General features: G+C 47.0%; 2 protein-coding genes across 5 annotated transcripts in view; both read left to right on the plus strand.

Annotated features, from left to right (window-relative positions):
• The window catches only part of TMEM102 (transmembrane protein 102), a 171,013-nt gene extending 149,150 nt beyond the window's left edge, over positions 1-21,863 (plus strand). For all 4 annotated transcript variants that reach the window (XM_080979850.1, XM_080979848.1, XM_080979847.1 and 1 more), the window contains one exon: positions 17,750-21,863. The gene's annotated coding sequence lies outside the window, so the exon portion shown is untranslated. The remainder of the gene's footprint in view (positions 1-17,749) is intronic.
• On the plus strand, positions 101-16,411 carry LOC308462366 (thialysine N-epsilon-acetyltransferase-like). Its single transcript, XM_080980044.1, has 6 exons — positions 101-274; positions 5,018-5,069; positions 7,082-7,165; positions 9,035-9,136; positions 10,401-10,441; positions 15,608-16,411. Exons 1-6 carry the CDS (start codon positions 173-175, stop codon positions 15,785-15,787), a joined length of 561 nt encoding a protein of 186 aa, XP_080836170.1. The 5' UTR covers positions 101-172; the 3' UTR covers positions 15,788-16,411.
• Positions 21,864-22,164: the final 301 nt, after the last annotated feature.

A 22,164-nucleotide genomic window follows, 5' to 3' on the forward strand; every position in this document is an offset into this window, starting at 1 on the left:
GGATGTCCTTTGGGGTTCCCTTCCAATTCAAGGATTCGCTGAGTTCTCTGGCCAGCTCTGTCCCGCCCCGCTCCTCCTCCTCTTCCCACCCTCCCTCTTCCCTGGAGCATCTTGGGAAATGTAGTCCTCCGAGCCAGGAGAAAACTTCCGCATCTCCAGCTGGGGAGCTGCTATGGCCGATCAGGCAGCCGTGGACCAAGACCCCGCCACCCCCGCGGTGTCGATCCGGCCCTCCCGAGCCGAGGACTGCGCGGAGATCATGCGCATGATCCGGGTAGGCCCTTTCCCACGAGGAGGCAGGCAGGCAGGCATTCGACTGGTGCAGCTGCGTCCTGTTCAACTGCTGCACCTGTTGAATGTCCGCCTAAGCCCCGCAGCTGAGCCCCGGCCCTCCCTGCAGCCCGAATAGCAAAAAAAAAAAAGAGATTTATTGCTTATTGAGCCTTCATCCTGGTTTGCAGGCAGGCAGGGTGGATAAAAATAAATGTCTTTTTTAAGAAATTAAAAAATCGGATTTTTAAAAATTTTAAATAAAATGCTTTTGGAGGAAAAATCTTTCCAAAGATAGTTTTCTGTTTAAGTTGCATTAGAGTCCAAAGGCTGTTCATCAGGAAATAAGGATTTGTTTTAAGTTTTTCATGTGTGCTAAAACTCAGTCTAGGGTTGTTGTTTTAAAAAAATTGTTTAACCACATCAGTTAACAAACAAGCTATAATGCTATTGTTTCAGGTAAATAAAATGTTTAAATTGATATTAAGGAAATGGTTATTTTTCTCCTTCCGATCAAGCACAGCGGAAAAGTTGCCCAAATAGAAAACAGTTAACTTGTTAAACCTCACAATAATTTCGTCATTATCTGACTGGGTGTTTCTTATAGTAGAACCAAATCAGTAATTTTTGTAAAAACTACTCTGGAAATTTATTATTCCAAAAATGAGACCTTCATCCGGTTGTAAATATTAACATTATACCAGCAAGAATGAGTCTTTCTGTTAAAAAAAATATGATTTAAATCAAGTCTTACTGACTAGTGATTTAAATCAAGTCTTACTGAAATCGTGATTTAAATCGATTTGATTTAAATCAAATCCTCCCTGCATCAAGGGTTAATTATTTAATTCCATTTATCTGTTGCATTTATATCCCACCCTTTCCCCCTCTTCCTCCTTTAATCCTCGCTGCAACCCTGTGAGGTGGGCGAGGCGTTAGCTCAGTTGGCAGAGCACGACTCTTCATCTTGAGAGTCGTGGGTTCGAATCCCAAGTCGGTCAGAAAGATTCCTGCATTTCAGGGAGGTGGGCTGGATGACCCTTGGGGGGGTCGAGACTTCTTTGCGGAATTCATAGTTAAACGGCGGAACTCCCTGCCACTTGAGGCAGCGATGGCTACCAACTTTGACGGCTTTAAAAGAGGATTGGTCAAACCCGGTAACGATGACTGTTTCCTAGTTCTGCTGGATGTCTCAGCGGCCTTTGATACCATTGACCATAACATCCTTCTGGACCGTCTTGAGGGGCTGGGAGCTGGGGGCACTGTCATACAGTGGTTCCGCTCCTTCCTCCTGGGCCGTGTCCAGAAAGTGGTGGGGGGGATGAGTGTTCAGACCCCTGGGCCCTCACTTGTGGGGTGCCTCAGGGTTCCGTCCTCTCCCCCATGCTTTTTAATATCTATATGAAGCCGCTGGGAGAGATCATCAGGGGGTTTGGGCTGGGTGTCCATCAATATGCAGATGACACCCAGCTCTACCTCTCTTTTAAATCAGAACCCGGGAAGGCGGTGAAGGTCCTGTGTGAGTGTCTGGAGGCGGTTGGAGGATGGATGGCAGCTAATGGATTGAGGTTGAATCCTGACAAGACAGAAGTGCTGTTTTTGGGGGACAGGGGGCGGGCAGGTGTGGAGGACTCCCTGGTCCTGAATGGGCAACTGTGCCCCTGAAGGACCAGGTGCGCAGCCTGGGAGTCATTTTGGACTCACAGCTGTCCATGGAGGCACAGGTCAGTTCTGGGTCCAGGACAGCTGTCTACCAGCTCCATCTGGTACGCAGGATGAGACCCTACCTGCCCGCAGACTGTCTCTCCAGAGTGGTGCATGCTCTGGTTATCTCTTGCTTGGACTACTGCAATGCGCTCTACGTGGGGCTACCTTTGAAGGTGACCCGGGAACTGCAATTAATCCAGAATGCGACAGCTAGACTGGGGACTGGGAGCGGCCGCCGAGACCACATAACACCGGTCCTGAGAGATCTGCATTGGCTCCCAGGACGTTTCCAAGCACAATTCAAAGTGTTGGTGCTGACCTTGAAAGCCCTAAAAGGCCTCAAAGGCCCAGTAGACCTGAAGGAGCGTCTCCACCCCCATTATTCTGCCCGGACACTGAGGTCCAGCTCCGAGGGCCTTCTGGCAGTTCACTCCCTGCAAGAAGTGAGGTAACAGGGAACCAGGCAGAGGGCCTTCTTGGTGGTGGCACCCGTCCTGTGGAACGCCCTCCCTTCAGATGTGAAGGAAATAAGCAGCTATCTTCTTTTTAAAAGACATCTGAAGGCAGCCCTGTTTAGGGAAGCTTTTAATGTTTAATGCTGTACTGTTTTTAACACTTGATTGGAAGCCGCCCAGAGTGGCTGGGGAAACTCAGCCAGATGGGCGGGGTATAAGTAATAAATTATTATTATTATTATTATTATTATTATTATTATTATTATGGCTATGGGGCGGCTACGAGCCATGATGGCTCTCCTTCTGAAGGTCAGTTATTGGGAGCCATGGCGAGAGGGGAGAGCTGCGTTCGAATCCTTCTTGTCAGTTTCACATAACGGGCGTCTGCTTGGCCATGCTGAGGGCAAGATGCCGGAGAGATAACCAGCTCAGTCGGTAGAGCGTGAGACTTTTACTCTCAGGGTTGTGGGTTCGAATCCCACATTGGGCAAAAGATTCCTGCATATTGCAGCGGGGTGGGCTGGATGACCCTCAGGGGTCCCACTTGTCTCTACAATTCTAGGATCCAGAACAGGATTTGTTCAGGATATTGAGGAGGAATAAATTGAAACTGCAGGTGAGCTGATTTGGAGCGGAGTGTGAATTAATTGAAGCGGGGCCTGGGGGCGGGATTCGTATGCGAGGCTTTTAAATCCTTAAATGTAGATTAGCATATGCAAATCCTATGCAGATGTGCGGGCCCAGGATCTATTCCAGCCCTAGCAACAGCCCCCTGCTGTCAGAATAAAAGGGAGCGAAGGCTCATCCTCCTTTGCAAAGTCTAAACTGGGCACACTCTGTAACAACGTTCACCCTGCCTGACTTCAAAAGGAACCTCCTTGGCTTTGAAAGGCTGAGCCAGGATTTAACCGGAGAGTTTGATGCTGTTTGTTTAGCGCTGGACCAAGGCCAGGGATTTCTCTCCTGTGGGTTTTGCATTAGCATAGCAAAGCTGGCAGAGAGATTGTGTAATTGCCAGATATTGCTTTAGACTCTAGGCTATCCTCTCTCTCTCTCTCTCTCTCTCTCTCTGTCATTTGAGATTCTGCAGAAAAACTTGCACTCCGCAGTTTGCAATCCAGAGAGGCTGCTGGATCAGGCCGGAGGGGGCCCGATCCACTCCAGGATCCTGTTCTCACGGTGGCCGAATTTGATAAGAATTTTTAGGCCTTAGATATATACTAATGGTAAAGGGACCCCTGACCATTAGGTCCAGTCGTGGCCGACTCTGGGGTTGTGGCGCTCATCTCGCTTTACTGGCCGAGGGACCCGGCGTACAGCTTCCGGGTCATGTGGCCAGCAGAACTAAGCTGCTTCTGGCGAACCAGAGCAGCGCAAGGAAACGCCGTTTACCTTCCCGCCGGAGCGGTACCTCTTTATCTACTTGCACTTTGACGTGCTTTTGAACTGCTAGGTTGGCAGGAGCAGGGACCGAGCAACGGGAGCTCACCCCGTCGTGGGGATTCGAACCGCCGATCTTCTGATCGGCAAGTCCTAGGCTCTGTGGTTTAACCCACAGCGCCACCCACGTCTTCAGATATATATTAAATGTTCATCGATGTACCAGCCAAGCACGTACATAGATCAGCACAGGAAGACCAACCTGAAACCACTTTTGATTCCCAAACTGACCAAATGTTTTCTCTGGAAGGTCAATGTGGGAAACCTCCCCATTGTCTCTTTCCTCACAAATCCTGTCTTAAGGGCACATTTAAGATATGAATAGGGTGTGAGCCTGACCTGGCCCAGGAAATAAGTATTTATCATTACAAAAGACTGGCCAGGCTCCTCAGGGTATCCAATCAAGCGAGCATTAACAGATAACCTGCCAGACAGGAGGTAAGCAACGCACTCAGATTTCTGCTGTAGACCGCCTGTTCTGTGATGTAGGTATGATGTATGGAGGGGAGGTCTTCTGCTCCAGGGCAGGGAATTTAAAATGTGTATGTAAGGGCAGGCACACCTTGGTTCTGGGTCCTCCTCCTTTCCTGCGTGTAAGGGGAGCACCCTCTTGCAACAGATCAATAAAGATCAGGCTTACGAGCTGCTTTGCTTCTCAATATTCTCTGGCTGGCCTCTGTTATTTTCTCCTACCAATAGGGAACCTACGTAAGGACTCTGTGGGTTAAACCACAGAGCCTAGGGCTTGCCAATCGGAAGGTTGGTGGTTCGAATCCCCGTGACGGGGTGAGCTCCCGTTGCTCGGTCCCAGCTCCTGCCAACCTAGCAGTTCGAAAGCACGTCAAAGTGCAAGTAGATAAATAGGTACCACTCCAGCGGGAAGGTAAACGGCGTTTCCGTGCGCTGCTCTGGTTCGCCAGAAGCGGCTTAGTCCTGCTGGCCATGTGACCCGGAAGCTGTACGCCGGCTCCATCGGCCAGTAAAGCAAGATGAGCGCCGCAACCCCAGAATCGGCCACAACTGGACCTAATGGTCAGGGGTCCCTTTACCTTTGCTTTTTATGTGTGAAAATTCAAGGTCTTGGCCAGTGAGGTGGTGGGGCAGGCATTGTACCTGCGGTTAATGTTCTCTTTCTCTCTTTTCAGGAACTTGCAGAGTTTGAGAAAATGCCTGATCAGGTAGCAAACAGCAGTCAAGGTGAGGCTGAACCGCGGGCGGGAATTCTCATAGGCAAATCTTCCCTGGCCAGTCACAGAGGTGTTGTGTTCATGTTTGGGGCACGAAGGGTGGGATCAGATCACCGTGGGCTGATGGTCGTTGTGGACTCAAACATCTTGAGGGCACCAGGTGTGGGAGAGGGGCAGCATTTCCTGCCCCGACCTGGCCACAGTGATCCACGCGACGGTCACCTCCGGGCTTGACTACTGTAACTCACTCTACGCGGGGCTGCCCTTGAAGCTGTCCCACAAACTCCAGCGGGTGCAGAATGCTGCAGCGAGGCTCCTCACAGGGTCCCTGCCATGGGAGCATATTCACCCAGTGCTTTTCCAGCTGCACTGGCTCCCAGTAGAGTACAGGGTCAGATTTAAGGTGCTGGTCTTGACCTTTAAAGCCCTCTGTGGCTTAGGGCCCTTGTATTTACAGGACCGCCTCTCCTGGTCTGCCCCGCAGTGGACTTTAAGGTCCATGAATAATAATAGCTTAAAGGTCCCGGGCCCTAAGGAAGTCAGATTATCCTCCACCAGGCCTTCTCAGTGGTGGCTCCGACCTGATGGAATGCTCTGTCCCAGGAGACCAGGGCCCTGCAGGATTTAACTTCCTTCCGTCGGGCCTGTAAGACAGAGCTATTCTGCCTGGCCTTTGAATTCAGCCTGATCTTTTATTTCCCTTCTCTTCCCTTTTTATGAAGATTACCCGCTCTGGGATCCCACAGCTAATTCTCCCTTGGCCTCCTCACTGGCCCAAGTAGGACCAATTCAGCCAGCTAGCCCTGGGGAATATCTAATTAGTTTTGAATTTTATTGTCATTCATGTTTTTATACTGTATTTTATGCTGCTTTTATAATTGAGGGTTTTAAATCTGTTGTTAGCCGCCCTGAGCCTGGTTTTTGAACCGGGAAGGACTACTGCCATGCGCTCTACGTGGGGCTACCTTTGAAGGTGACCCTGAAACTGCAACTAATCCAGAATGTGGCAGCCAGACTGGGGACTGGGAGACCACATAACACCGGTCTTGAAAGCATTGCTGCCTTATAAGGCCATGCACGTTTGAATGGCTCCCTGGTCCTGAATGGGGCAACTGTGCCCCCAAAGGACCAGGTGCGCAGCCTGGGAGTCATTCTGGACTCACCGCTGTCCATGGAGGCGCAGGTCAGTTCTGTGTCCAGGGCGGCCTCTCTACCAGCTCCACCTGGTACGCAGGATGAGACCCTCCCTGCCCGCAGACTGTCTCGCCAGAGTGGCGCATGCTCTGGTTATCTCCCGCTTGGACTACTGCCATGCACTCCATGTGGGGCTACCTTTGAAGGTGACCCGGAAACTGCAATTAATCCAGAATGCGGCAGCTAGACTGGGACTGGGAGACCATATAACACCGGTCCTGAAAGACCTGCATTGGCTCCCAGTACGTTTCCGAGCACAATTCAAAGTGTTGGTGCTGACCTTCAAAGCCCTAAATGGCCTCAAAGGCCCAGTAGACCTGAAGGAGCGTCTCCACCCCCATCATTCTGCCCGGACACGGAGGTCCAGCTCCGAGGGCCTTCTGGCGGTTCCCTCCCTGCGTGAAGCCAAGTTACAGGGAACCAGGCAGAGGGCCTTCTCAGTGGTGGCGCCCGCCCTGTGGAACGCCCTCCCACCAGATGTCAAAGAGAAAAACAACCACCAAACTTTTAGAAGACATCTGAAGGCAGCCCTGTTTAGGGAAGCTTTTAATGTTTAATAGGTTTTTGTATTTTAGTGTTTTGTTGGAAGCCGCCCAGAGTGGCTGGGGAAACCCAGCCAGATGGGCGGGGTATAAATAACAAATTAGTAGTAGTAGTAGTAGTAGTAGTATTGGTATTACTTCCAGAGCTCACCTGAACTTAAAAGCCCAAAAGTTTGGGATCTACACAGCTGGTCGTCTTGCAGTTTTTCCTGGGTCCTGCTGACCCTGGTTTTTCCCCACCCCCTTTCTCTCGCTGTCTCTTTGATTCTCGCGTCTTTCTTTCCAGGACTTTACGAGGACGGCTTCTGCCAGGACCCCTTCTATAAATGTGTGGTGGCCGAGGTCCCCCCGAAACATCAGAGCAAAGACGGTAAGCAAGGTTCCTGCCCCAAAATCCCATCTTCCAGTATGGCGAAGATGCAATCCTTCCCTCTCTGCCGCAATGGGGAGCTCCCCTTCTGTTCCCTCCTTCCATCTCCCAATTAACCTCCGTCTCCGGGGCTCAATGAAGGGAGGAAAAGCAGAAGGAAGAATCGCCCAGGTTTGCCCCAGAGACGTTCTGCCTTGGTCAGAGCCCATCTGGAGTTCTGGGCACCCCAGTTTAAGGAGGATATCGACAAGCTATAGGGCGGCTAAGAGGATCAAGGGGTCTGGCCATATGAGGAGCAGTCGAAGGAGTTGGGAAGGGAGAAGAGGGGACTGAGAGGTGATAGGATAGCCACCTTCAAAAATAATAGATTGGCAAATTAAATTACAGGAATTTGTAATTGAGATGGCTCAATGGACGAGCAAACTCAGAGGAAACTCAAAGCAAAAATTTGCGGGAAAATGGGATGGTTATAGAGGAAATACAATAATAGTTTTGACTCTGTGCTAGCGTTCGAGTGACAAAGGAAGTAAAAGGAGGTGGACAACAATTACGGATTTATTATGTTTTCTGAATGTATTGGAAAGGTTTATTGTTTTGTTTACGTTCAGTTGTAAGATAAAATATATGCAAAGGGACTTGACAGGAAGTCAAAACTGAAGAAACGATTTTGTAAGATAAAAGGTGGGAAAATATTTATTTTCATTATTATTATTTGTGCGGGTGTGTGTTTTGCATGGAATGTCTGGGAGGAAATAAGATGGTAAATAACAAATAGCAAACAAAATATTGATGTATGTAATTTTTATTTCTCAATTATATTTTGTGGTAGTATGGTTCTGGCAGTTTTCTCCCCGCGAGAAGCCAAGTTACAGGGAACCAGGCAGAGGGCCTTCTCAGTGGTGGCGCCCGCCCTGTGGAACGCCCTCCCAGCAGATGTCAAGGAAATAAACAACTATCTGAATTTTAGAAGACATCTGAAGGCAGCCCTGTTTAGGGATTTTTTTAGTGACTGATGTTTTAATGTATTTTTAATCTTTGTTGGAAGCCGCCCAGAGTGGCTGGGGAAACCCAGCCAGATGGGCGGGGTATACTGTAAATAATAAATTATGATGATCAATTAGATTTATAGACCTCCCTTTATCACAAGATCTCAGGGCGGTTCACAGGATAAAATACAAGGTAAATAGTTAAAATAACACACACACCCAGGCAGACACATTTAGAAGGCCGTAGAATATTGACCAACCATTAATCTGCTATTGAAACTGTGTTTAACTGAATGCAACAAGGGTTTTTCCCTCCTCCCCTGTATCAAAGACTGCAAATCCCTTTGGACAGGGCCTTATATTTTTGTTGTTTCCCTGCAAATGTCTATGAAACTCTCTACATGGATGGATTTCCCCCCTAAATTGACTTTTGAATTCTGAATTTATTGTTATTCACGTTTTACACTGTATTTTATGCTGTTTTTTGTTGCATCAGTCAAGTGTTTTAAATTTGTTGTTAGCTGCCCTGAGACCGGTTTTCTGAACCAGGAAGGGCGGGGTATAAATAAAATATTATTATGATGATGATTATTAACCCTTGGGGTGCATTGCAATTTTCCAATTCTATGATTTGCAATCCGGGGGGAATTTCAGAACCACTCACCGAGGTTCTCGTCCCACAGGGAGCAGCCCACAATCTCTAGGGCAGCCCCCCAATATATTTTCTGCCCCCCAAAAACTGCCTGGAGTAAAAAGGTTGCGTTTGAATCGCCCGGGTCCTGTTTATGGTCGGCTGCGAACCTGATCCAGAAGAGCCCTGGACTGATTTTAGAAAAGCAGCTTGTGATCTTTTGTCGCCGTTCTTTCGTTTTTCCCGCTGCAGGCCACACCGTCGTGGGGTTCGGCCTATATTTTTTCACTTACAGCACCTGGAAAGGCAGAAACATCTACATGGAAGACCTCTACGTCATGCCAGAGTTTCGAGGTACGGAAATGCGGAAGGGAAGGAGCTGCTTCAAGGCTCTTAATCTCCGGGTTGCGGGTTCGAGTTCCGCGTTGGGCAAAGATTTGTTCAGCACAGGGGGTTGGACTGGATGACCGTTGGAGTCCCTTACAACCGAACAATTTGGTGGATTCTATGAACAGCCAGGAACTACAGTGGTACCTGAGGTTACATACCCTTCAGGTTATAGACTCCGCTAACCCAGAAATAGTGCTTCAGGTTAAGAACTTTGCTTCAGGATGAGAACAGAAATTGTGCTCCGGCGGCACGGCAGCAGCGAGAGGCCCCATTAGCTAAAGTGGTGCTTTAGGTTAAGAACAGTTTCAGGTTAAGAACGGACCTCCAGAACGAATTAAGTACTTAACCCGAGGTACCACTGTATAATTAAGAAAATGTGTGTGTGAGAGAGAGAGAGAAAGAGAGAGAGAGAGTATTGCCCCTTCAAAGCAACCTGGCGCCCTCCACTTTCATTGCACTACAATTCCCAAAACTCCTTGCGAGAAGCAGCCAAGTTACAGGGAACCAGGCAGAGGGCCTTCTCGGTGGTGGCGCCCACCCTGTGGAACGCCCTCCCACCAGATGTCAAAGAGAAAAATTAACACTACCAAACTTTTAGAAGACATCTGAAGGCAGCCCTGTTCAGGGAAGCTTCTAATGTTTAATAGATTATTGTATTTTAATATTCTGTTGGAAGCCGCCCGGAGTGGCTGCGGAAACCCAGCCAGATAGGCAGGGTATAAATAATAATAAATTACAGTGATACCTGGGGTTAAGTACTTAATTCGTTCCGGAGGTCCGTACTTAAGCTGAAACTGTTCTTAACCTGAAGCACCACTTTAGCTAATGGGGCCTCCTGCTGCTGCCGGAGCACGATTTCTGTTCTCATCCTGAAGCAAAGTTCTTAACCTGAAGCACTATTTCTGGGTTAGCGGAGTCTGTAACCTGAAGCGTATGTAACCTGAAGTGTATGTAACCCGAGGTACCACATTATTATTATTATTATTATTATTATTATTATTATTATATCTGGAAGGAGTCCGGTTGCTTTGAAAACAAAGGTAAAATTTGGAGGGAGCGACCTAGACCAGATGAGGGCGGGACATGTCCTGGGACGTGGTAGAGGAAGCCAGGATGCTGAGACAGAGAGTTCCCAAGGCGTAAATACCCGGGGGGGGGTATTTCCTTCCTTCGGAGAACCCAGGAGTCCTGTCTTCCTTCTGAGCTTTTCCTCTTCCTTCTGTCACAGGGAGAGGCATTGGGAAGAAGCTGATGAGCTCCATTGCCCAGGTAAGAGCTGCCCCTACACAGAAATGGAACGTTCTGCATGCCAGGCAACTGTTCTGCTACGTCCCTTTCCCCTATAAATAGGGACATCGGAAGCTGCCTCATAGCCAGTCATGCCTCTGGGGTCCACCTAGCTGCATATGACCTGCTCGGGCTGGCAGCAATGACTCTCCATGTGTAAGTTAAAGGTAAAGGGACCCCTGGCCGACTCTGGGGTTGCGGCGCTCATCTCGCTTTACTGGCCGAGGGAGCCGGCGTACAGCTTCCGGGTCATGTGGCCAGCATGACTGAGCCGCTTCTGGCGAACCAGAGCAGCACACGGAAACGCCGTTTACCTTCCCGCCGGAGTGGTACCTATTTATCTACTTGCACTTTGACGTGCTTTCAAACTGCTAGGTTGGCAGGAGCTGGGACCGAGCAACGGGAGCTCACCCCGTCATTGCGGGGATTCGAACCGCCAACCTTCTGATCGGCAAGTCCTAGGCTCTGTGGTTTAACCCACAGCGCCACCCGTGTCAGGCAGGTGTAATAATAACTATTATTATTATTATTATACCTCGCCCATCTGGCTGGGTTTCCCCAGCCACTCTAGGCGGCTCCCAACAGAATTAATGATAATAATAATGAAAAAATGATAAAACACCAAACATTAAAAGTTTCCTTAAACAGGCCTGCCTTCCGATGTCTTCTAAAAGTCAGATAGTTGTTTATTTCCTTGACATCTGGTGGGAGGGCGTTCCACAGGGCGGGCGCCACCACTGAGAAGGCCCTCTACCTGGTTCCCTGTAGCTTTGCTTCTCACAGGGAGGGAACCGCCAGAAGGCCCTCGGAGCTGGACCTCAGTGTCCGGGCAGAACGATGGGGGTGGAGACGCTCCTTCAGGTCTACTGGGCCTTTGGGGCCGTTTAGGGCTTTCAAGGTCAGCACCAACACTTTGAATTGTGCTCGGAAACGTCCTGGGAGCCAGTGTAGGTCTTTCAGGACCGGTGTTATGTGGTCTCCCAGTCCCCAGTCTGGCTGCCGCATTCTGGATTAATTGCAGTTCCCGGGTCACCTTCAAAGGTAGCCCCACATATAGCGCATTGCAGTAGTCTAAGAGGGAGATAACCAGAGCATGCACCACTCTGGCCAGACAGTCTGCGGGCAGGGAGGGTCTCATCCTGCGCACCAGATGGAGCTGGCGAACAGCTGCCCTGGACCCAGAACTGACCTGCGTCTCCAGGGACAGCGGTGAGTCCAAAATGACTCCCAGGCGATTCGGCTGGCACCTTTTGCGCCTCCCCTACTCGCAGGGAAACCCTGTTTTGGGGATCCGGAGCGATGTGGGGTGAGTGGCGCGATGCTTTGAATCGACCGCTTCTTTCACGGAGTGAAGCCGCATTGCTGTTGCCGGAGAGCGCTGACTTTTTCCTGTGGACAATTGGATTTAAACAACTACCCGTGAGTAGAACGGAACGGAAAATTGGACTTTTAAATACCTTAATTTGGCACTGAAGCGGGAAGGCTCTAAACAGGAAGCCCGCCTTCCGTTTTTGTAAATAGACTGAAGCAAAGACGTTACAAGTTAAACTCTTTTAAAGCTTTTGGCAAATGATTAAATTTCCATCGGTTTAAAATACAAAGCCCCCCTTGGAAGCAGGAGAAGAGGGGGAAATTTTGGACCTAGTGAGCCTGCGGGAGAGAGTGAAAAATCAAATTACCACTGCTCTGAACCTGGGAACGGGCTGCCAGATGACGTTTGGAGAGAGTGCATTGACAGAATGGATTTGACAGCTAGCTAAATAAGAGTAAGATACTGTTTCCATTGTCCTCCTCTGCGTTTAAAAAAGAGGAAAAGTAACTGAAAATTGAAACTATCTTTAATGCTTGAGATGTGCCTGAAAGAACTGATACAAGTGGAGACTGTTTCCCTCTAGAGGGAGCTTTCGAAACTGTTACAGGACTGTAACTGGGGGATTTCCAGCTGCAGATAAGGATTCTGAGAACCAGAGATTGACCTTGGACCATTTAAAAATGTTGACAGGAGAGGCCATTGTGACTGTTTTATGTATGATAAGCTGTTCGCTGGGACAGCTTCACAAGAAGATGGATGACATGACTTTTAAAGTTGATAATTTGGAACAGAAAGTGACTAATTTGAGTCAAAAAGCAAACACCAACACAGAAATAATTCAGGACTTGGTACAGGAATCCATTTTGGCAGGACAAATGGTGGAGGAGAAGGAGAAGAAGGAGAAAGCTGCTGTTGTTGAACATAAAGTAATACAAGCGAGATCCGTGGCTTTACAGAAGCAAATTGAGGACTATAAGTTGAGGCCTTTTATGATTGAATCTAGGAAAAGTCAGACTCTGAGGAATGGATCCCGGCTTGGATTAAAGAAGGAAAGTTGGAAAGATCCCTCTATGCAGGGATTAACTGACTTTTGGGACATGGACTCGGGCCTGGAGGAGATTGAAGTTTTGGGGGCCTTTGGATTTGGAGGAATCTTGAAATATGCCCTGAAATACTTTATGGACTGTAGCCTCAACTATGGAAATTTGGCTGATCTGTTCAGAAGGAAGAAAAGGATTGACAGGTTGGAGTTTCCCCGAGATTTGCTCTTTAGCATTAAAGAAAATGAAGAAGACCTGCAGAAGGGACTTGGAAAAGCCTTGAAGAGCCTCGGACATAAGATCACCAGGTTGATGGACTTTATGGAGTTGACGGAAAGGACTGGCAGAATCCACTTCCGGGTTGGCGCCATCGCCGAATGGCGGACTCCCTCCGAGCTCCGGAGGGAGCCTGCTCGGCAGGGGCTGGGTCCTACCGCACCGGCGATGCGGGGACCCTTAAAAACCACGGCCACGGAGGCCGTGGACATGGAGACTCGGCTGGCACCGCTAGCGCCCTCCCGACTCGTGAAGGAGCCTTTTTAAAGGCTACGGATCGGGTGCCGGGGAGAAGCGTGGTGCTTTGAGTCCTCTGCTATCCCTGCCGAGCGAAGCCGCATGCCATTTGGCGGAGAGCGCTGACTTCTTCTATTGAAAATTCGGACTTCTTAACAACAACCCGTGAGTAATTTGGAAACCGGGTTCAAAAGGAGAAAAAAAAAAAAATTTTTTTTCGGATTGGACACGAGCGGGGGGGGGATCCAAAAAGGAAGTCAGTCCCCCTCCCTACTGTAAACCTTCCAAAACAAGGATGGTGGAAACCAAGGTCCAAAAAGATTTGTATTGCTGATAAAAACTAAGAATTCCACGATGGGGAACTACAAGAACTGTGCTGGAGGAAGAATTGAGGGAGAAGGGAAACGTGACCCCCCCCCCTGGGAACCGGGGTGATTGAAGAGAGAGCCTGGTGAAAAGAGTCGGAGATTTTGACAGCTGTCAAAGTAGCTGTCAAAGTCGGAAAGCAGAGAGGATCTTATTATGAGAACTTTGCTGGTTAAATTTGTTACAATTTGCTATAACCCGTTAAAACTTGGATACAAAATGGCGAAAACATGGATAACAATCGGACTTTTGGACTAGAGAAAACAAAGTTACAACAATCCCCCTAGAGGAGTTTCGGGACATTACAAAGATGGTCGTAAGTGGAAAAATACCATTGGAATTTTACAGGACTGGTTATCTTCTGGGAAAGCTGCAAAACGGAAATAATATTTTGTCTACAGGGTGTTCAGCTAAAGGAGACAATAGAATTTTCTATTGAAGAAAGGAAGGGACTGAACGCAAGTTTTTGTTCCTGAATAACAATAATCCCTGCAGAGTTACTAAACTTCTGAATTAGAACGTTTCAGCAGCGGAACAAGAGGAAATTGGACTACAACTTGGAAAGAACAATGGGGGGAGTTTTATTAAAGATTTGAAGTTAAATGTCTTAAAAAATAACTATAAAAAGAAAAAGCCAGCAAGGAGTTGGGGGAAATAGGTGATTTATGGACTTTAAGAATTCCAGGCAGATAACATGGTTTGGTGGTCAGGGGGAAATTAAACCGGGGACAGGGGGGGGAGAACTAAAATCCAAAGGCTTGTCAACTTTTTTTTTTTTTTTTTCTGAACTGGCTCTTTTTCACCTATTATACTTTTTATTTCTTATTTCTTATATTTCTATTGTGTGGGGTGTCCTTATTTTTTTAAAAAAAGGGAAATTGTGGAATGAAAATGGGGTGGGCCCTGGGGAGAGAACTTTTGTTTTTTATTAAGGGTATTGATGAGGAGTGTATAAATTTTAAATTCGAATAATGGTTTAAACAAATTAAGTTTTAATTAGAACTGAGAGCTTGTGGAGCCAACAATATGAAAGGGGAATATGGTAGGGGTGGGGGAAGGGGGGAGTCCCGGAAAGTGGATCTATGAAAATAAGGCTTTGAATGTATTTTAATCTTTACTTTCTGTATCTTTGAAAATCTTAATAAATATCATTTAAAAAAAAAAAAATATGATGAGAAAAAAAAAAAAAAAAGGACTGGCAGAATCCGAAACCAGGGAGAGGAGATGGTGGAAGAAGATTGGAAAATTTAAAGTTTATATATAGACATATGGTAAAACTAATGAGTGATAGAAAAATGGTGGAATGATTTTTTATGGGCTTAGCAGAAATGTTATAAGGAGTTAAGCATATATAAGTATTTTAGTTTTAATGGAAAATAAGGTTAAAAAATATGTTATTTATAATTTGATAGAAAATGGAGAAAGATGGAAAGGATTTGCTGAAACAATTAATAGAAGTGGAATACAAAAAGGGAGGTGAGAGGAGGTCGAGGAAATAAGGGAATGAAAGATTGAGTACGGAAAAGGGATGATGTATGTTTTTAAATTGTTTTTGTTTTGTTTTATTTAGGGTTAAGGTTAGGGAGTGGGGTTTGTTTAGTTTAGTTTAATGTGTTTAGTTTCGAGTTTAGGTTGTGTTTTGCATTGTTTATATACTGTACTGTATTGTTTTTTCTTTCCTTTTTGCTTTCCTCCTTTGTCTTTTTTTCTGTTTTTCTCTTCCCTTTTTGTAATCTATAAAAGTAATAAATATTATTTAAAAAAAAACAAAATGACTCCCAGGCTGCACACCTGGTCCTTCGGGGGCACAGTTGCCCATCGCTACCCAAAGATCCCGAGGGTTGAACCCACAACCTTCTGCATGCCAAGCAAGTGTCCTCCCTGCTGAGCTAAGCTCTTTCTTCTTCTCCACTGCAGATCGGCGTGCAGAAAGGATGCACCCAGATGAAATTCTCGGCTCTGGACTGGAACCAAAAGGCCATCGACTTATACCTTGGCAATGGCGCTGTGGACCTGACTGCCACTGAGGGCTGGCACGTCTTCCGCTTCGAAGAAGACGCCATGCGGCAGCTGGCAGAGGGGGCAGCTAGCAAATGAGGCGCGGGCAGAGATTTCGGAACAGCAGGACTGTCATCCATCGGAGAACCCAGGAATCAGGGTTCCTTTATTCACTCTGGACAGAGTGGTTGGGGAGGTCTAGCAGTAGCAGGGCCGCCGCTTCGTAGATTTGCAAAATGGCGGAGCTGGATGGGGACCACCAAAGGTCATCTATCTCAGCCCCCTTGCGATGCAGGAATCACACTCAAAGAATCCCTGACATCCAGCCTCTTCTTTGAAACCTCCGGGAAAGGATAGTCCAGGACCTTCTAGGAGTACCTCTGTTGAATGACTCTCACCACCAGAATCTGCTTAGCCCGAATCTCCTTTCTTGCAAACTGAAGCCATGGGTTCGAGTCCTGCCCTCCGGAGCAGGAGAAAACAAGCTTGCATCTTGTGATAGCCCTCCATGTGATAGCCCTGAAGAAATATCTTAAGGGCTATCACATGGAGGAGAGATGCAAGCTTGTTTTCTCCTGCTCCGGAGGGCAGGACTCGAACCCATGGCTTCAATCTCAGTCCTCTCTTCTCCAGGCTAAATATCCCCAGCTCCTTCAACTGTTCCTCATACGCAGGCTTCCTCAACTTCGGCCCTCCAGATGTTTTTGGCCCACAACTCCCATGATCCCTCCCATGATCCCTCCATGTTATTGTAACAATGTCCTGCTTCCTCTAGGGGGACACAGTAACAGCCAGAACTTGCAACTTTTAGAAGCAAAAATAGTTTTTATAAGTCCCCCAAATTCACTTTAAAAAGAACAGTCTCAATGCACTTAAACAGTTACTTTCAAAACAGGAGCAGTCCAGAAACACTGTATCCCTTTTGCAGAATTAGCTGTCAGAAATAAACTTTCCACTATGCAACCCTTATCTCAAGGCAGTCCGTTCCAAGTTTTAAACAGTAAATTTTATCTTCCTTTTCCCCTTCTTTTTTGCAGGAAAATTCAGCTCAGTCTTTTTCCCCCTCCTCTCCTGCAATCCAGAGGGGGAACCACTTTCAAGATGTTAAGATTTAGCTCTTTTTTCGAGTAACTTTCTGTGTTTCCGCTTTAGTGTCTCTTTGCTTTGATCTATTTACAATGCAAGGAAGGCAGACTTCCTGGTTGTACCTTCCCCGCTCAGTACCAAATTAAACGTTTTTCTTTTGAGTCCAATTTAATCCTACTCACGGGTAGTTGTTTTCAAAGTCCGATTGTCCCAGGAAAAAGGCAGCGCTCTCCGGTAACAGCTTTGCGGCTTCGCTCCACGGAAGAAGCAATTTGCTCACAGCACCACGCCACCCCCGCTCCGCTCCGGAGCCCGTTGCCGAGCTCTTTTAGCAATTGGGGGGGCGCAAACGGTGCCCGCTGAGTCCCACGGTCACAGGCTTCACCCGCCTGTGATTTTTTTAAGGGGTCCCCGCTGCGCCGTAGCGGTAAGACCCAGATTCCGTAGAGCCGGTTCCCTCCGAGTTAGAGAGAAGCAGCCATTACCGATGGCGCCACCCTGGAAGTCTTTGAACCCATGGCTTCAATCTCAGTCCTCTCTTCTCCAGGCTAAATATCCCCAGCTCCTTCAACTGTTCCTCATATGCAGGCTTCCTCAACTTCGGCCCTCCAGATATTTTTGGCCCACAACTCCCATGATCCCTAGCTATCAGGACCAGCAGTCAGGGATGATGGGAACTGTAGTCTCCAAACAACTGGAGGGCCGAGGTTGAGGAAGCCTGCTCATAATGTAGCCTTCTTAGACTTTACCGACTGGTGGGGTTTGCGTTGCTCCCGGGAGGGAGAAAGGAAGTCAAATGACACCAAGGTTACTTCAGAGAAAGAGTTTATTCTGCCCTCCGAATAGCAGAAGGCACTTGCGTGGTCAGTCCACGGCAAGTCCAAAGTAATGAGAGATTTCATGCAGTATATATATCCTCCAGGCACCCTCTCCCCCCTTCCCCAGGAATTCAAGCACGTCAGCTTATACACACAGGTTGACATCACAGATGTTCCTGCTCCTTACTCTTAACCATAAAAGGGTTTTCCTCTTCCTGTTGTTGTTTAGTCGCTTAGTGGTGTCCGCCTCTTCGTGACCTCCTGGACCAGAGCACGCCAGGCCCTCCTGTCTTCCACTGCCTCCCGCAGTTTGGTCAGACTCATGTTTGTAGCTTCCAGAACACTGTCTAACCATCTCATCCTCTGTCGTCCCCTTCTTCTTGTGCCCTCCATCTTTCCCAACATCAGGGTCTTTTCCAGGGAGTCTTCTCTTCTCATGAGGTGGCCAAAGTATTGGAGCCTCAGCTTCACGATCTGTCCTTCCAGTGAGCACTCAGGGCTGATTTCCTTAAGAATGGAGAGGTTTGATCTCCTTGCAGTCCATGGGACTCTCAAGAGTCTCCTCCAGCACCAGAATTCAATAGCATCCATTCTTCGGCGATCAGCCTTCTTTATGGTCCAGCTCTCACTTCCATACATCACTACTGGGAAAACCATGGCTTTTACTATACGGACCTTTGTTGGCAAGATGATGTCTCTGCTTTTTAAGATGCTGTCTAGGTTTGCCATCGCCTTTCTCCCAAGAAGCAGGCGTCTTCTAATTTCGTGACTGCTGTCACCATCTGCAGTGATCATGGAGCCCAAGAAAGTAAAATCTCTCACTGCCTCCATTTCTTCCCCTTCTATTTGCCAGGAGGTGATGGGCCCAGTGGCCATGATCTTCGTTTTTTTGATGTTGAGCTTCAGACCATATTTTGCGCTCTCCTCTTTCACCCTCAATAAAAGTTTCTTTAATTCCTCCTCACTTTCTGCCATCAAGGTTGTGTCATCTGCATTTCTGAGGTTGTTGATATTTCTTCCGGCGATCTTAATTCCGGCTTGGGATTCATCCAGCCCAGCCTTTCGCATGATGAGTTAAATAAGCAGGGAGACAATATACAGCCTTGCCGTACTCCTTTCCCAATTTTGAACCAATCAGTTGTTCCATATCCAGTTCTAACTGTGGCTTCTTGTCCCACATAGAGATTTCTCAGGAGACAGATGAGGTGATCAGGCACTCCCATTTCTTTAAGAACTTGCCATAGTTTGCTGTGGTCGACACAGTCAAAGGCTTTTGCATAGTCAATGAAGCAGAAGTAGATGTTTTCCTGGTACTCTCTAGCTTTCTCCATAATCCAGCGCATGTTTGCAATTTGGTCTCTGGTTCCTCTGCCTCTTCTAAATCCAGCTTGCACTTCTGGGAGTTCTCGGTCCACATACTGCTTGAGCCTGCCTTGTAGAATTTTAAGCATAACCTTGCTAGCGTGTGAAATGAGTGCAATTGTGCGGTAGTTGGAGCATTCTTTGGCACTGCCCTTCTTTGGGATTGGGATGTAGACTGATCTTCTCCAATCCTCTGGCCACTGCTGAGTTTTCCAAACTTGCTGGCATATTGTGTGTAGCACCTTAACAGCATCATCTTTTAAAATTTTAAATAGTTCAGCTGGAATACCATCACTTCCACTGGCCTTGTTATTTGCAGTGCTTTCTAAGGCCCATTTGACTTCACTCTCCAGGATGTCTGGCTCAAGGTCAGCAACCACACTACCTGGGGTGTACGAGACATCCATATCTTTCTGGTATAATTCTTCTGTGTATTCTTTCCACCTCTTCTTGATGTCTTCTGCTTCTGTTAGGTCCTTTCCACTTTTGTCTTTTATTATGGTAATCTTTGTATGAAATGTTCCTTTCATATCTCCAATTTTCTTGAACAGATCTCTGGTTTTTCCCATTCTATTGTTTTCCTCTATTTCTTTGCATTGCTCATTTAAGAAGGCCTTCTTGTCTCTCCTTGCTATTTTTTGGAAATCTGCATTCAATTTCCTGTATCTTTCACTATCTCCCTCGCATTTTGCTTGCCTTCTCTCCCCCGCTATTTGTAAGGCCTCGTTGGACAGCCACTTTGCTTTCTTGCATTTCCTTTTCATTGGGATGGTTTTAGTTGCTGCCTCCTGTATAATGTTACGTGCCTCCATCCATAGTTCTTCAGGCACTCTGTCCACCAAATCTAAATCCTTAAACCTGTTCCTCACTTCCACTGTGTATTCATAAGGGATTTGGTTTAGATTGTATCTTACTGGCCCAGTGGTTTTTCCTACTTTCTTCAGTTTAAGCTTGAATTTTGCTATAAGAAGCTGATGATCTGAGCCACAGTCAGCTCCAGGTCTTGTTTTTGCTGACTGTATAGAGCTTCTCCATCTTTGGCTGCAGAGAATATAATCAATCTGATTTCGATGCTGCCCATCTGGTGATGTCCATGTGTAGAGTCGTCTCTTGTGTTGTTGGAAAAGCGTGTTTGTGATGACCAGCTTGTTCTCTTGGCAGAACTCTATTAGCCTTTGCCCTGCTTCGTTTTGATCTCCAAGGTCAAACTTGCCAGTTGTTCCTTTTATCTCTTGACTCCCTACTTTAGCATTCCAATCCCCTATAATGAGAAGAACATCCTTCTTTGGTGTCATTTCTATAAGGTGTTGTAAGTCTTCATAGAATTGCTCAATTTCAGTTTCTTCAGCACCAGTGGTTGGTGCATAGACTTGGATTACTGTGATGTTAAAAGGTCTGCCTTGGATTCGTATCGAGATCATTCTATCATTTTTGAGATTGCATCCCAGTACCACTTTTGCCACTCTTTTGTTGACTATGAGGGCCACACCATTTCTTTTACGGGATTCTTGCCCACAGTAGTAGATATGATGGTCATCTGAACTGAATTCGCCCATTCCCATCCATTTTAGTTCACTGATGCCCAGGATGTCAATATTCCTCTTCCTGTACTTTGGACCATAAAAGGGTGTTCCTATTCCTGTTCCTATACTCTTATCTTGGAGCAAGAGGTCACCAACTCCTGGCGCCGTTCCCGGACTAAGTCTGTGCATCAGAGTGTGGTCTTAATGTAAGATAAGATAGAGTGCCATCCCTGCTCCACTGGAACAGCCAAGGCCATCCATTGCCGTCACGGACTGATAAAGGAGAGCGCTTTGAGCACTTGTTTATACAGCTGGCTTTCTAGTTATACATTGACTCACGAGCTCAAGTTAATGCATTTTAGAAATGCTCCCTTGCAGGGAGGGAAATGTGGATTTTGGGTCCCGTTTCAGACTGACTGTACAGTCAGGTTTTTAGATTTGGGAAACCGATTCCTTCATTAAGGCTTGGTTTCCAGACCCTTGATCATCTTGGTTGCCCTCCTCTGCACACCTTCCAACTTGTCAATCTCCGCTTTAAACTGGGATGCCCAGAACTGGACACAGGACTCCAGGTGTGGTCTGTCCAAGGCAGAATAGAGCAGGATTATTCCTTCCCTTGACCTGGACACTAGACTTCTTGTTGATGCAGCCTAGAATAGCGTTGGCCTTTTTTGCTGCTGCATCACACTATGGGCTCATGTTTAGCTTGTGGTCCTCCAAGACCCCAAGATCCTTTTCACATGTACTGCTAGCGAGCCAGCTGTCCCCCATTTTATATTTGTGCATCTGGTTCTTCCTGCCTAAGTGTAGAATCTTACATTTGTCCTGACCGAAACAAAATAAATGTCCTTGCTTTTGGATTTGCCTCCTTTTTAACTCCCTGCTTTCCTCCCCACCGACACCAGCCTTCACTGCATCAAATAAATAAATATACGTACAGGTTTGCAACATTTCGCCTTTCCCCTTCTTGCAGTACGCCAAAGGTTTTTAGGATGCCATTGTCTTCACAGTAATACGGGTCATCGTGGTAAGATTGGGCCAAACCCCAGTCCCCTATCCTGTTCATCATACCATTTTAAACAGTTTTCGCCCGCAAAGAGTCCTGGGAAACGTAGTTTGGTTACTGGGGCTGAGTGTGGTGAGGAGACTCTTTTCCCCCCCATGGAACTACAATTCCCAGAGTCCCCCGGGAAGCGCTGTTGAACTGGCATGGCTCCCCCCCCCCAAGGAATTCTGGGAGTATCAGGATTTTTGAGATGCTTTGGTGGGGCATGGTCCTGAAAAAGGTTGGTCTAATCTATGCTGTGACTGCACTGCCTGATTGTAAAAACAAATAAACAAATTCAAAGCTCGTTACCAAAACAATAAAATTACCGTGAAAGAAAACCGTTTTAAACATTCCCAAAATGTTTAAGAATAAGAATATAACTATTAGCTGCAAAACAACTACAGTGGTACCGTGGTTCTCAAACTTAATCCGTTCCGGAAGTCCGTTCCAAAACCAAAGCGTTCCGAAACCGAGGCGCGCTTTCCCATAGAAAGCTATGCAAAACAGATTAATCCGTTCCAGATTTCTGAAAACAACCCTTAAAACAGCAATTTAACATGGATTTTAGTATTTAACGAGACCACTGATCCATAAAATGAAAGGAATACACAATGTACTGCAGTCACACAATCAATCAGT

This window comes from Podarcis pityusensis, assembly GCF_964106645.2.
Source record: "Podarcis pityusensis genome assembly, chromosome: 13".
Classification (NCBI taxonomy): Eukaryota; Metazoa; Chordata; class Lepidosauria; order Squamata; family Lacertidae; genus Podarcis; species Podarcis pityusensis.